General features: G+C 36.5%; 2 protein-coding genes across 5 annotated transcripts in view; both read left to right on the forward strand.

The window, feature by feature from the left end:
• Nucleotides 1-9,916, forward strand: part of zc3h18 (zinc finger CCCH-type containing 18) — a 37,986-nt gene extending 28,070 nt beyond the window's left edge. For 2 of the 4 annotated variants that reach the window (XM_051870087.1, XM_051870088.1), the window contains exons 10-19: nt 370-555; nt 929-1,060; nt 1,181-1,276; nt 1,914-2,153; nt 6,734-6,844; nt 6,942-7,138; nt 7,848-8,038; nt 8,124-8,223; nt 8,399-8,495; nt 8,904-9,916. In XM_051870087.1, the coding sequence (XP_051726047.1) occupies nt 370-555; nt 929-1,060; nt 1,181-1,276; nt 1,914-2,153; nt 6,734-6,844; nt 6,942-7,138; nt 7,848-8,038; nt 8,124-8,223; nt 8,399-8,495; nt 8,904-9,129 (1,576 nt within the window). In that variant the 3' untranslated portion in view covers nt 9,130-9,916. The remainder of the gene's footprint in view (nt 1-369; nt 556-928; nt 1,061-1,180; nt 1,277-1,913; nt 2,154-6,733; nt 6,845-6,941; nt 7,139-7,847; nt 8,039-8,123; nt 8,224-8,398; nt 8,496-8,903) is intronic. The other 2 variants (XM_051870089.1, XM_051870090.1) reach the window with 2 other exon arrangements.
• A 1,694-nt stretch (nt 9,917-11,610) lies between these two features.
• On the forward strand, nt 11,611-13,649 carry il17c (interleukin 17c). The gene is made up of 3 exons (XM_051870091.1): nt 11,611-11,974; nt 12,116-12,363; nt 12,955-13,649. Exons 1-3 carry the CDS (start codon nt 11,969-11,971, stop codon nt 13,187-13,189), a joined length of 489 nt encoding a protein of 162 aa, XP_051726051.1. The 5' UTR covers nt 11,611-11,968; the 3' UTR covers nt 13,190-13,649.
• Nucleotides 13,650-13,906: the final 257 nt, after the last annotated feature.

Below are 13,906 nucleotides of genomic sequence, written 5' to 3' on the forward strand. Positions count from 1 at the left end.
GTGAAGTCATTGTAACACATACAATCTGATAATATCATTACTTAATATTGGTTCCATAATGGTATTATTGGATAACGACAGTTGGCATGCATACTTTGGGGTGGGGGGGTTCTATTGTTTTTCAGGAAACGAACAGATATTTACTTAAGGAAGACATACTTCTGTTGAGTTTCAGTGAGATGACAAATCTGTGCCTACTTTATCATGTCAACGACACAGCTTCATTCTTTGACTGAGAATGTGGAAATTCAACCTGGTTTTCATTAAGATAATTGAAAGTGTTTGTTTAAACTTATTGAGATGTTTGTCAAGATAAAGAAACTATAAGTGTATTCTATCTAAATCCACTTTTTCTGCTATTGTTTTCAGAGGGCCATTGGAGCCACCAACTAAGAAGGATATAGTCCCACTGCCTAAGAGGCCAGATGAATGGAAGGACCCCTGGCGTAGGTCTAAATCCCCTAGGAGAAGACCAGGTCTCATGGGCTCCCCTCCGCGTGGCCGTAGGCGACACAGGCCCTCTGGATCTTCAGTTTCTCTTTCTAATTCATCTAGGTAAGATAATGAGCTGCTAACTAAAAAAAACATTAAAAAATTTCTTACATTTACCCTCAAGTCATTCCAAACCTTCTGGCTTTCTTTCTTTTGGAACATAGAAGAAGATATTTAGAGAGATTTTTATTTTTTTATTTTTTATTTTATTTATTTTTTTGTCCATACAATGAAAGACACTTTGGAGGTCCAAAGACCCCACTGACTTTCATTATATGGATAAAATAATTTTTTGAAATATCTTCTTTTGTGTTCCACAGAACAAAGTAAGTCATACAGATTTGGAATAACAAGAGTGAGAAAATAAATGAATTTTCAACTACCCCTTTAAGCTAAGGGGCGGTGCTTTTATTTACCCCTTTTTCCAATTTTCCAGGTCTTCATCCCGGTCCTCCTCATTCACGGGTTCTGGTTCTTCCCGTTCTCGATCTCGTTCACGGTCGTCTTCAATGAGTTCCTACTCAAGTCACTCCTCTCAGCACAGCTCTTTCAGCGGAAGCCGCTCTAGGCAAGATATAATTTGCCATGCTAATTTAGTATAATGACTCTCAGAACATTCAGTATACCACATTTATAAATTGACTGTGAATATTTGCTTTTATTAATCACTTTATTTTGCATTGTCTAGATCGCGATCCTTCTCTTCCTCACCCTCACCAACCCCCTCTGCACAAAGAAACACTAATAAAAACAAACCTGAGCAGCCTCCTGTTGCAGTGAAAGGGTAAATACACACACTCATGCTCTCAAAACCCATTTGGTATATACACTCATTCAAAAGTTTGGGGTTAGTAAGATTTTTTTCTTTATGAAAGAAATGAATACTTTTAGTCAGCAAGGATGCATTAATTTGATCAAACGTGACCGTAAAGACAATGTTACAAAAGATTTCTATTTTACATACGAACTTTCTATTCATCAAAGAATCCTGAAAAAATGTATCATGGTTCCTAGAAAAATATAAAGCAGCACAACTGTTTCTTGAGCACCAAATCAGCATATTAGAATGATTACTGAAAATCAGCTTTGCATTACAGGAATAAATTACATTTTAAATTATATTAAAATAGAAAACAGTTATTTTAAATTGTAATAATATTTCACAATATTACTGTTTTTACTGTAGTTTTTTAATAAATCAAATAAATTGAACCTTGGTGAGCATAAGAGACATCTTTCAGAAACTTTTTAAAAAAATCCCCAAACTTTTGAACAGCAGTGTATTTCTAGTCTATATCTACACAGAAAGTTAAATCGATAACAATGAGGCTTATTGTTTTGGCTGTTTCTAGCTATAGTTGTCAGAACTAGTCCCCTTGTTCACTCTTTGCATGCACGTGAAAATACATATTTTCATTCAGCCACCCGTTGAAGCCTGGTGCACTGCCCCCTCCTCGCAGGGAGAAAGGACCTCCCAAAATGATGCCCAGCCCCTTGTTGCCTGAACAGCCGGGGAAACCACCTAAGCCAATCACGGAGGTGGGAAAGCCCCCCAACCCCCGTCCAGCTGGAAGACCACCTGGACCCAGAGAACCGAGAGAACCCCCCAACGTGAGAGAAGGACGTAAGAAAGAACGTCAACAGCACAACCCACCTCGCAGGTACAGCACACATTACATGTTCATTCTGCCACCAACATAATCTATCGCTCTTTGCAAAGTTGCAAGGATTATTCAACCAAAAATGAAAATTCTGTAATTATTTACTCATTGTCATGTTGCTCCAAACCTTTACTCATTTCTTTCTTTTGTTAAACACAAAAGATGACACACATGAGGTGATGAGGACTGGGATTGTCAAGCTTCAAAATAACAAAAAAAGCACCATAAAATTAAGAGTGTTCATTTTGACCGGGTGTTTTTGATGCCCGTTTAAAATAATTAACATATTTATTATTATTATTTTCATTTTAGAACTTGCTGCAAGAAACCTATCATGTTTATTAATAATTTAATTGTTTGTTTTTATTTCATTTTAATTTACACGAGGGTTAGTAATAACATAGTGGAATTTTTTCTTTAAGGTTCTTTAAGGATTGCATAATTATAAGAGCTGGAGATTTTGTTTCTAGCCTGATAGTGTGCTTGTGGTTTTGTTTTGTTTTTTTGTGGTTGTTTTTTTGACATTTGTGTTTTGAGTGTATTTGCATATGAACCGTTACCCAGTGACCAGTGTTCTAGGCTGAACACGGCATGTCTTGTGTTTTTGTGTGTGTTAGCGAGATGTGAGTATCTAGAAAGGCCGCTTTTCAGTATAGGGAAGCAGCATGTGACAGTTCTGTGATCTGTAGCAGTGAGAGTGAAGTTTCACTGTGGATGTGGAATACCCTATGTGGGTGTTCAGGAAAATCTCCAGTCCCGCTGGTTCTAATGCCTCGGCACAAAGACGCTTTTGTGGACTTGTCATAGTCATCGTAACTGTCATTATGTCATTGGCATTTGGCCAGATGCAGTTGGTGTTTTGGACACATCTGATACATCTGGATATGTGGCTGGTGCTTGCCCATGCAAAACTTGTAGGTTCTTGCTCTCCATTTGGGTATTGTGAGTGGTTGTTAGGCATTTAATCAACCATGTCTACAATTTATTTTTTGCCTTATTCTCCACCACACTAAAATGGTGAAAAAATTATTGCTTACAAAAGAAAAAGCACACCTCTTCCTAAACAATCTGCACTATTATGAAGTATCATACATGTCTTTTAGGGACATGTTATGTTGTGAAGTTACTTGTTTGGATTGTTCAAGCTGTCATTTTGAAATGGGGGGCATGTGAAAAACTAGGGTTTATAATGTTATATCAGCTCTATATAGCAATACCGAAAAGGGTAAATCCTTCAACAACTTATAGGGTCATAAAACCCTATAACACATTTATTGAGATGGTAACATATGTACAGGTTGCACATCAGTGAAAACAACAATAGCACTCATTGTTTATTATTAAAGGGTTAGTTCACCCAAAAATGAAATTTTTGTCATTAATTACTCACCTTCATGTTGTTCCAAACCCATAAGACCTTCGTTCATCTTCAGAACACAAATTAAGATATTTTTTATTATTTTGAAGGTTTTTTCCCATAGAAAGCAATGAAATTACCACATCCAAGGTCCAGAAAGGTAGTAAAGACATCATTAAAATAGTTAACGTGACTACAGGTTCAACCTTAATGTTATGAAGCGACGAGAATACATTTTGTGCAAAAACAAAACAAAAATTCAAATTTTGGCCTTTGAATGTGGTAATTTCGTTGCTTTCTATGGGAGATAAAAACATTATTCATAAGAATGAACTTTTTTAATCCAATTACTGTACTGTATTATGCATGAGATCGTATTACGTTGGAGATGTCAAATATCACAAATTATCGCTTCAGTGCTGTTCGTTCACCTGCCTGTTTAGATTTGCGTTCGGACAAACGTGTCATAAGTGTATGTTTCTTCAATACAGTGTAACAGAAGAGGTGTTTGCATTTTCCTCACAATGCAGTCAAAGCTGGAGTTTAACTCTCAACACATGGAAAATATGACCATAACAATATTTAAAGGGAACCTATTATGCAAAATTCACTTTTATAAGGTGTTTGAACAAAGATGTGTTTCCACAGTGTGTGTAAATAATCAGCCTATAATGGTAAAAATCCACCCACTGCTTTTTAAATAATCCCCATAAATCATAAACACCCTCTCCAAACCGCAATTTGAATTTATTGTAAGGATAGTCCCTTGAGATGTAACATCTGCCCTATTAGCTTAGCTCCCCCTCTATGTGAGCTGTACACAGTCTGCCATGTTTATCTACTCACCAGAGCATTTAACAGCAGCATTCAAGTAAGAAATGTGTTGTTGTTAAAGCAACTAAAGAGTGATTTTCTGTTTTTCTTTTAGTTCATTTTAAGAGCATATACGGCAGTAGGTACTGTATATTATGCTGCTTTCAATGTAATACGTAGATATAATATACACATGCGATTTCTTTTCCTCCTGTTTACCTTCACTGACATAACCGACTGTGTTTGTGAACTTTGTGTGTTTTTGACATAACCTTGTGTGTATTTGACAGTTTAATTGCAATAACGTGTAAGAGAAATCAGTTTAACACTCACTGGACGTGCCATCTGACAGACAGCTTTCTGTGCATGTGCTTCAGATGTGTGCGCTCAGAAAACCATATATCAGAAGTTTACACTGATAAGGCTTTAAAACATCATGCAAATAATAAACTTTCATGATGACGAAGAACTGCGAAGCCACATGAGCTTGGCCACGATAGAGATGATTATCAAAACCAAACAAATGTTTTGTTAGTTTTTGGCAGAGTATTCGACACACGAGTTGTACAGGCTCCGCCCTCTTCTGGAAAGCGGGGTGGGGAGCAGCAGCTCATTTGCATTTAAAGAAACATGCACCAAAACAGCATGTTTTTCCTTCCACTCAAAAATAGGCATTTACAACATGGTGTAATAAATGATCTGTGGGGTATTTTGAGCTGAAACTTCACTGACACATTCTGGGAACACCTGAGACTTATATTACATCTTGTAAAAGGGGCATTATAGGTCCCCTTTAATATGTAACAACACACAGAGCAGGCAGGAGAGTGTTTTCTGCATGGAAAACACAGCAGTGTGGATCACAGTTCATATCTGGACCAGCGCAAGCGTGCTTCAAAATTTTATGGACATATTTCATATACTCTAGTTCTCCAAACATGAATAAGCACTGTGTATGCGCACATATATTCTGCGCACATGTGCAAATAAAGACACTGATACAGTGGTAAGTCTGACCATGAACGTGATGACACTTATGAATTATTCTGATATACAGAAGACGATGTAGACCAAAAATTCAAAGATGAATGGACAAAAAAAAAAAAATGCCACTGCCTTTATTCTGTGTTAAACTGATGCGTGTCAGTTGTAGTGCTCGTAAATGTGGTGAAAATATTAGATCTTTTAAGTGTTCTACCTCATTTTTATATAGATCAATAGCTCTGCAAAGTTATAATGCTGATTTGTTGATATATTTTTAAGAATAATTTTTTAAAACATATTTGATTTGTTCGTGATAGCTGTTAGTAGCCCCTAATGATAAGATTTTTGTGAGTTTGTTGTCACAGGGATATATTTTATAAAATACATCAAGTTGCCCCCAACTCTGTTGTTTGATTAATGTGAGCTGAAATGGTGTTTTATTTTAAGGAAGTCTGTAGTGTCTGTTAACACTTTGTTGCCATACCCATTTTAATTATGAGAACTGGCTTCCATTTTTAAAAAAAATTATGTTGTACTATCCATAGTTAGTGTCAAAGAGGAACATTCTCGGTTGTTACGCAGTAGAACGTCAAATGTGACACGGATGCTTTGTGTGTTCTTCCCTTTGCTTTGGATTTTTCACCTGCAGATTTGTAAGGTCTACGGAAATGCTCTGTGGTCTGAATGAACCTTAACCTGTTTACTGTCACCACCCTTTTTGAGAATAGATCGGAACTTGAATGGTTGTAATTCATGAATGCTTTGGTATACAGATCTAGGCTTGGTCTTTTCATAAACAAGACACTCAGCAGTTTATTGCAGAAGTGAAAGTCAAAAAAAAAAATGAAAGTGTAAAAAGTTTGTTTACTGTAAAGCAGAGCTAAACATTTATTTTATACAAAATGTATATTTTACAAAATAATTTGGACTTTAAAATTACTATTAAAATCAAAGTCATGTCTAACCAAGTTGTTCTCACAAAAATTGAGCCCGATAAAAGGTTTTAAAGTACTGTTTCCATGGTAAAGCAATATCCAATTTCAGTTTGTTTTCACAGGATGGATTTTGTGTTTAAGCTTTTGAATTATATATAATTTAGGATGATTACTAAAATATGTCATAGGAGAAAAAAAATAAAAAAACGGGACACTGACCAGTAACAGGCATATACATATAATATAAGTCATGTACAGTATATAAGAGCTCTTAAATCATTTTGAAGTTTCATTATCAGATAGTTTATAGATTGAGTAACTTTTCTGACAGATTCAGAACAGTTAATCATCATTCATCAAACTGAACCAGATCTGTAACCTGTGATAACCTGTTCATTCTTGAACTGCACCAGTTAACTACACTAATTCTGTCTCCAATGCATGATTTCATTGTGTCTCTGTCTCTCGCTTCCTGTCTGTTTTGCCTGCAGGCGAACAGTGAGTGGCAGTGTAAGCGGCAGCAGTTATTCTGGCTCCAGCTCAAAATCCCGTTCCTCCTCCGCCTCACTCTCCCGGTCCCGTTCCGGATCCCACAAGTCTAGGTATGTAATGCACAGAGACAGTAGAGCCCCCCCCCCTTCATTGAAAAGGTCAAATGTAAATATCATGGTATCACAGAATGCCTGTGCGGTTTCGCAGGTCTCTGTCGGTGAGTAGCGTGTCATCTGTCTCCTCCGCCTCCTCCAGCAGTAGCTCGGTCAGGAGCGCTGACTCCGATGACATGTACGCTGACCTGGCCAGCCCTGTGTCCTCTGCCAGCTCCCGATCACCCACTCCAGGCCATGCTCGCAAGGAAAGGGGCCCTCAACGGGACAGGGGCCCCAACAAAGAGAGAGGTACTGTGGCTCAGCGACTATCGCATTTGAGTATTCGTCATATTTTTTAAAATTAAGACTCCAACAGGCCATAAATATAATTTTATTATTGTAAACTAAAACCCTTTTTTCATTAGTTGAATTAAAACTTAAAGAAAATAATAATAGATTAAAACGCCCCCAAGAAAAGTAGAAATGTTGCCTTGACAACTAACTGAAATAAAATTGAAGTACTAGTAACACTTTACAATAAGGTTTCATTTGTTAACATTAGTTAGCTAAATTAGTTAACATGAACTAACAATGAACAATATTTCTACAGCATTTATTCATCTTAGTGTTAATTTCTACGTTTTTAAAATCAAAAGTTGTATTTGTTAACGCTAGTTAATACACTGTGAACTCTAACATGAACAATGAACAACTCTTTTATTAACATTAACAAATCTTAATAAATGCTGTAAAAATATAGTGCTCAGTTATTTCATGTTAACTAATGAATTAACTAATGAAACCTTGTTGTAAAGTGTTACTGAAGTGCTAAAACTGAAATAAAAGTAAAGTTAAGTAGAAATATTAAAAACTAATAGAAATAAAAAAAAACACATTAAAGCATAAAATAAAAACTGAAAGTATAAAAATAATTGTAATTCAAAATAGTAATAACTGCTATAATAGTATATGAATAATACTAAATTAACACTGCTGTTTTGTGTGGTGTCCTTTCAAGGAAAACCACCAAAGAAAGACGAGCCTTTCAAAGATGAGCGAAAACGAGTGGACCCCTCCGGTCTCCCCCCTAAAACCAGCTCCAGCATGCCTAGATCTGGGAACAGAGGTCACCCCATGCACCCGCCGCCTATGGGTCCTCCAGGAGGATACGGCTCTCACAAGGACATCAAACTTACCCTACTCAACAAGGTAAATGTGGAAGGCACTTTCACGATCAGGCAGCTATGTAGAAGTGCATTATGGATGAACGACTTCTTTATTCCTCTTTGGCCAGCAGCAAACCGACAGGGGCAATAGGAAAAGGTACTTTCCTGCCGACAAAGAGCGACCCCCTTCGCCTCTCAGCAAGAGGATAGCGATGTCACCTGACAGAGGTAAACAACACAACACAGCAGCTTTTATTAGAAAACCCCTCCAGAAATCTGATATCAGAGCAGATACAGTTGTTTTTAAGCTCTTTGTTCAAAGAATGTCCAGAAATCCAATTAGAAATCTCATTGCAATCTGCTCTCTCAGTTCCTCAAGCATCACACTCTGATCTCTTCATAGGTCGAGACAGGAGAATGCCCGGGCGACCACCGCTATCTCCCAGAATGGATCGGCCCAAAGGCCAGGGTCCTCGGCCCATGCCACCACAAGGAGAAAGGTAACCACTGCCGCTCTTTCTTCAGTCACATTCTTCTGAATATCCCTTCAAATATGTGGTGATTTCCGTCAATTAAGTTCTTGTCAAAAAACAAAAGTATTTGCTTATATATACATATGATTTGTTTGATAAATATGATTGCCTTTTGATGTGGTCTGTTTGTATAGATAACATGCATATGTCTTATTCCTTCTGTGGAGCAGTGACTGAGTTATTATTTGTTTAGTTTTTATAAAATAAAAAAAAAAAATCCCCATGTTTGGTCAGGTTTAGTTCCCTTTTTATGTGCATGTGGATCAAGGTATTTTATAAACAAAAGCTTTATCATTGAGTGACTAAGACTAAAGATTTAAAAATATCCCATATTCATGATTCTTAGTCAATTCTCTCTTTATTTCCCCTCTCTAGGAAGCGTCCTCTATCTCCTCCACCCAAGTCTTCTGGGAAAGGCCCTGCTGCAGTGTCTGCAGGTAAACCTCCTGCGCCCGGGGCTGGATCCGGTTCTGGCTCCGCTTCTAGTTCCGGCTCGGGCAAGCCGAGCAGCACCCTTTCTCGCCGCGAGGAGCTGCTAAAACAGCTAAAGGCTGTCGAGGACGCCATAGCCCGCAAAAGGGCAAAAATCCCTGGGAAATAATCTACCTGGCGTCATCCAGCTTCTGGGACATCCAGTTTTGCCCAGTGTTTGCCAGAAATGGGGAATACTTGCCGTTCTGAACTCCAAGGATGTCTCACATAAATGTCCTAGGGAAAAGAGACCGCAGTTACATTTCTGCTTGTTTTGCCCTCAGAGAGAGGTTGTCTAGATTTTATATCGATGTGATAAAGTTGAGAAGTGCCGCTGTTCACTTGTTTTCGCAGGATGGAATCTTTACTGTAGTGTCTCAAACATTAAAAAAAACTGTACATTCAGTGCACATTTTTGCTCTTCATCCTGCCACAATTCCTTCTCTCATATATTCTAGTTGCTTTTTCCTCACTCCTGTTATTTTATGGGGCGAGTTACGGTGGACAGTGTTTGGACCATCCTGGACGCATCTGCGCATTCAACGTCGGTCCTGCTCAAAGAATCTAGAACTGCCTTTTCCAACTTAACCAATGAATTTGTCTATCCGCCGCCACGTGTTTAGCCATTACTGTTTTTCACCATGTACAACTACAAAGCCAGATGACACAATACCTGTTGCTTAAAGTGTATGATTCTAGAAAACCAATGACAGTGATGTGAAGTATTGCTTTTTTAAGATTCTGCATTGTTCCCCCCCTAGCTTTTCAAGTGAAAACCTGCATTTTATTTGTCCCTCATTTTTAGTTGAAAGTGCGAGAGGCTGCAATGGGGACACCTGGAAATAAGGAATAATTCCGTCTTGCTTTTTGTGACAGAAAAAAGCTTCTAAATAAACTATTTTGATAAAGAGAATAAACCTGTTGAAATGATTCCTCTTTGATAGAAAGATCTAGTGGAAGACTTTCCCCATCTATCTGCGCATTAAGGTCTGATTGCCCTGCTTTGTTTCTGCAGAGCTTGTGCACATCTCCATCATCGGTTTGTGTGGTTTTTATTTGATTACTTGGCACTGTTTGTTGTTCCACTGTCCTCCTTCTGCAGTTTAGTATCAACACCTAAAGCAAATTAGTGAGATCATTCATTGACAGGGTTGGAACATTATTCATTTTCCTGTTGTGTACATTTTTACGTCACAAGTTGTAAGAGTTAAATAATCTTTAATGATGCACCCACATTCTTTCATTAGTCATTTCAAATTATTACACTTTGTGTAATTACTGTGGTGCACTAGTGTCATTTAGTGTCATTGCAGCTGAATACAATATAAAACGCTGTTGGGAGCTTAAAAAATGCCCAAATCTACCTTCATACATCAAACCTATTATAAATGCTTATTATATCCTCAAAAAAATGGCAAGCCGAATGGAAGCGTAATAGAAAAACTTTACAAAATCAATCATGTGGTCGGTGGACAACATTATCTACACTCCAGACCAATCCAAACCAATATGTTTTTGTTAATGGGTGAAGGTCCTTCTTTATGACCCTCTTGTTTGAGTCCTTTATTGCTGAAGCATATTTTGATGGATTGTGATGTAACTCCGTTAGGACTTTTTAGTTGATTTTTAATTAAGTGAAACCAGATTTAGAATTTTTATCTAAGATAAGCTTTCTTATAAAAGTTTTACTTGCCTTTTTATTTTTATTAAATAAATATATATTACGTTTTTTATTTTTTACTTTTCAGAGCTTTCACTTTTTTCTCGCCATGAATATAGATGTGGTAGCTGGTATGGCATTAAATTAAAAACAAACATCATTGTATAAATCAGAAGCAGTAAAACGTTTACGATAAAAACATTTAAAAATGATTCATTAATAAATATTAGAGAATGTAATACATATTCGACAGTGTAAATGTGCAATCTGTTTCTAAGTACTACAGGTATTTGAAACTAATTTTCTAAATGTTGATGTCAAATTAAAGGTCACAGTGTGATTGAATGGTCAGTTTCACATTCTCCTTAGAATGTATATAATTTATGCATGAAGCTTAGGGGACTCCTGGGGAGATGTTTTTTCTGAGCGGCTGATTGTGATGATGTTGGGAAATTCACTTGGTCTTGTCCCGTGATGGCAACCCCACAGAGCCAAAACTGCTATCAAAGCTCATTTTAGTTAATGAATGACCTGTTATTGAGGGCTCTTTTGTCATGTCCAAAACATCCAGGGGGCTCCCACAATTTATCTCCACATTCACTGTTCCAAGGATTTGAAAAGGTCACAAAATGCTCAGAAAAAGGGAAATTTTCTCCATCTGAATATTGGCGATACCTCTCCATGTTAATGAAGCTAGATTTCATGAAATGCAGGGTAAGTTTGGAAAATATTTTATGTGACTTATCTTGCAACACTTCTTTTTTTAATAATATTAATGGGGCTAATAATTACAGGATGTTTTAATTAAAGTTTATCTACCCTTTGCCATCAAAGAACATTTATAGAACAACTATTAATGTCTGAAGTTTAATGAGGGAAATCGTTTTCCTATCACTTAAGGATCAGGAAAAATTACTGGTGATATGAGAGCAGAAACACCCACTTTCTCATTCATATTATTCATATTTAAAAGTTCAAAAAGCGAATGCTTTTGAGTTCATAAATGAAATCATTTTACAGAATGATTGCTAATGAATAGGCTTTAAAAAAGTGAAGGTCTGAAGGATTTTTTTTTTTTTTTTTTTCAAGATGCTTGTGTACATGCGCTTCATATGAAAGAGGAAGCACGGAAGTAAATATTTATTACTATTTCCTCATAGACTCGGATTTTCCCTGGTGATGGACAACAGGTGAGTAGTATTTAAAAGCGCAAGTACGGCAGGAAGGCTAAGTACAGTCCTGAGGCCAACCTGAGCATTGAACTCATTGAGCATCACTCTGAGTTTTGATAATAAAGTCTAAACAAATTATGTTGGTAAGTAGAAAATGTTTTAAGTTGATCAATATTTTACAAAGTAATACATTTCATTTTGATTTTTGAAATATATTATTTTTCCTTATAAAGAAATTGACGTTGCACCCTGCTTATTTTATTTATTTATTCTTTACCTTGCAGTTTCCACTGTTTTTTGGAATATTTTTCTTCTTGTTGTCGGAGCACATCGTGGAAGGAAAGCATGTGGGATGTTTCAAAGATTCTGAACATGGCTTCAGCAAGGCACACAAAAAGCTACTTCAGGCTTTGCTTACACCCGCCAGACACCCGCATCCACGGCCTGCCCGTCATTCGGCGGACACCTGTGAGGCTTTCGTTCGGTCTTCATCACACATCAGTGAACGCTCACTGTCCCCCTGGCGGACAAGGTAAATATAGCTCTCCTATTTAATATTACCAGAGAAATCAGAACCCTGTTCAGCAACGAGGCATTGCTAATGACGTAATCGAACCAGATTCCCATAATGTCATTATTTCTTTCATATTTGACTATTTTGAAGTAAAAAAGAGAATATATATATATGCATACTTTAATATTTCATGTTTATAAATAGTTTAACATTGACACATTAACAGTGTCATTTTTATTCGACGATGTCATTTTCAACGTCTCATGCGCTGCATAGTTGTCTCAGTTGAATAGTTTTTCTCTCATTCTCAGAACCTTTTAACAAAGTTTGTAATTTTGCAATTAATTAACCCCGAAGCTATATGGCTCTGTTAATGGCTTATTTATATATTTGTTTAATCCCTATAACGAAAATGAATGAGGGGGAAAAACGCTCAGAATCAAAGCTGTTGAAAGTGGGCGGAGTTGTTATGAGGCCTATTTTGTAGTGTTCAAAGAACAATATAAAATTATGAAATAAAACAGCTGTGTTTATGTAATATCTATTGAATTTAACCAAATTTTGTGACCTGCTACAAAACTCATGCCTTTGTGTCTGTTGTATTTTCAGAATTGTGGAAAAGCCAGATATGTACCCCTCAACATATGAGGAAGCAGAGTGTTTGTGTGAAGGATGCATCATTAACGGGGTTGAAAATATGACCTACAACTCTGTACCTGTGGAGAGAACCCATTTATTCCTGAAGAAGGTCCCTTGCCCGTCTGACTCCAGCAAATACTCTTTAGAGTATGAACTTGTGTCAGTAACTGTGGCCTGTACCTGTGTGGTCCCTCGCCAGTACTAGAGGACAATATAGACCAAACTCGTAGAGACGTGTCTCATGTACCATGTCGTGTTTGTTTTAAAATGCAATTTTGATAAGGTACTTAAATCGTTTGATATGCTTATATGAATAAGCTAAAAGGTTGCATGTGTCACATGTTTTTTTAACTTATTATAAACCAACATAGTCTTTCTTGAAAGAAAGATACATTTGTATTATTGTAAAACACTACATTATTAGCCATTATTTATTTACATATTAATAACTTATTTACTATTTATTTAACTTTTATTTAAATTATGCAAATATGTGAACTTTTGATCTTGTGCTAAGCTGTCCTTTAATAACTCTGTCAATGACAGGAATAGTTATATCACGTTTGTTTCAGTGATAACAATAAAATGTATTAGAATGTTTTGTTTTCTTGAACCTTGCAATTTGTTCAAATGGTATTATGTTGAATAAAATCTGCTGATCTTCACTCATTCGTTGTTTTTTTTATAATTCACCCCAAATTTCTATATATATATATATATAAACACTGTTTTGAAAAAAATGTTTAATATAGTAGGCTAGATAAATTAAAGTATTTATAAATATTGTACCATTTGTTTTAGTGCCTTTACCCAGAGGTACATAGACAGATGTTTACATTACAGTACTAACCATTCACCATTAAGATTACCAAGATTTATGAAAATGTAAAATGTAGATGATAATTGTCATATACATTATTGT

The sequence above is a fragment of the Ctenopharyngodon idella genome, chromosome 18, assembly GCF_019924925.1.
Source record: "Ctenopharyngodon idella isolate HZGC_01 chromosome 18, HZGC01, whole genome shotgun sequence".
NCBI classification, from domain to species: Eukaryota; Metazoa; Chordata; class Actinopteri; order Cypriniformes; family Xenocyprididae; genus Ctenopharyngodon; species Ctenopharyngodon idella.

Bases quoted from the DNA above. Each gene is read 5' to 3' on its own strand.
- il17c (XM_051870091.1), top strand. The intron at 12,364-12,954 runs GTAAATATAGCT...TTGTATTTTCAG, and splicing joins CTGTCCCCCTGGCGGACAAG to AATTGTGGAAAAGCCAGATA.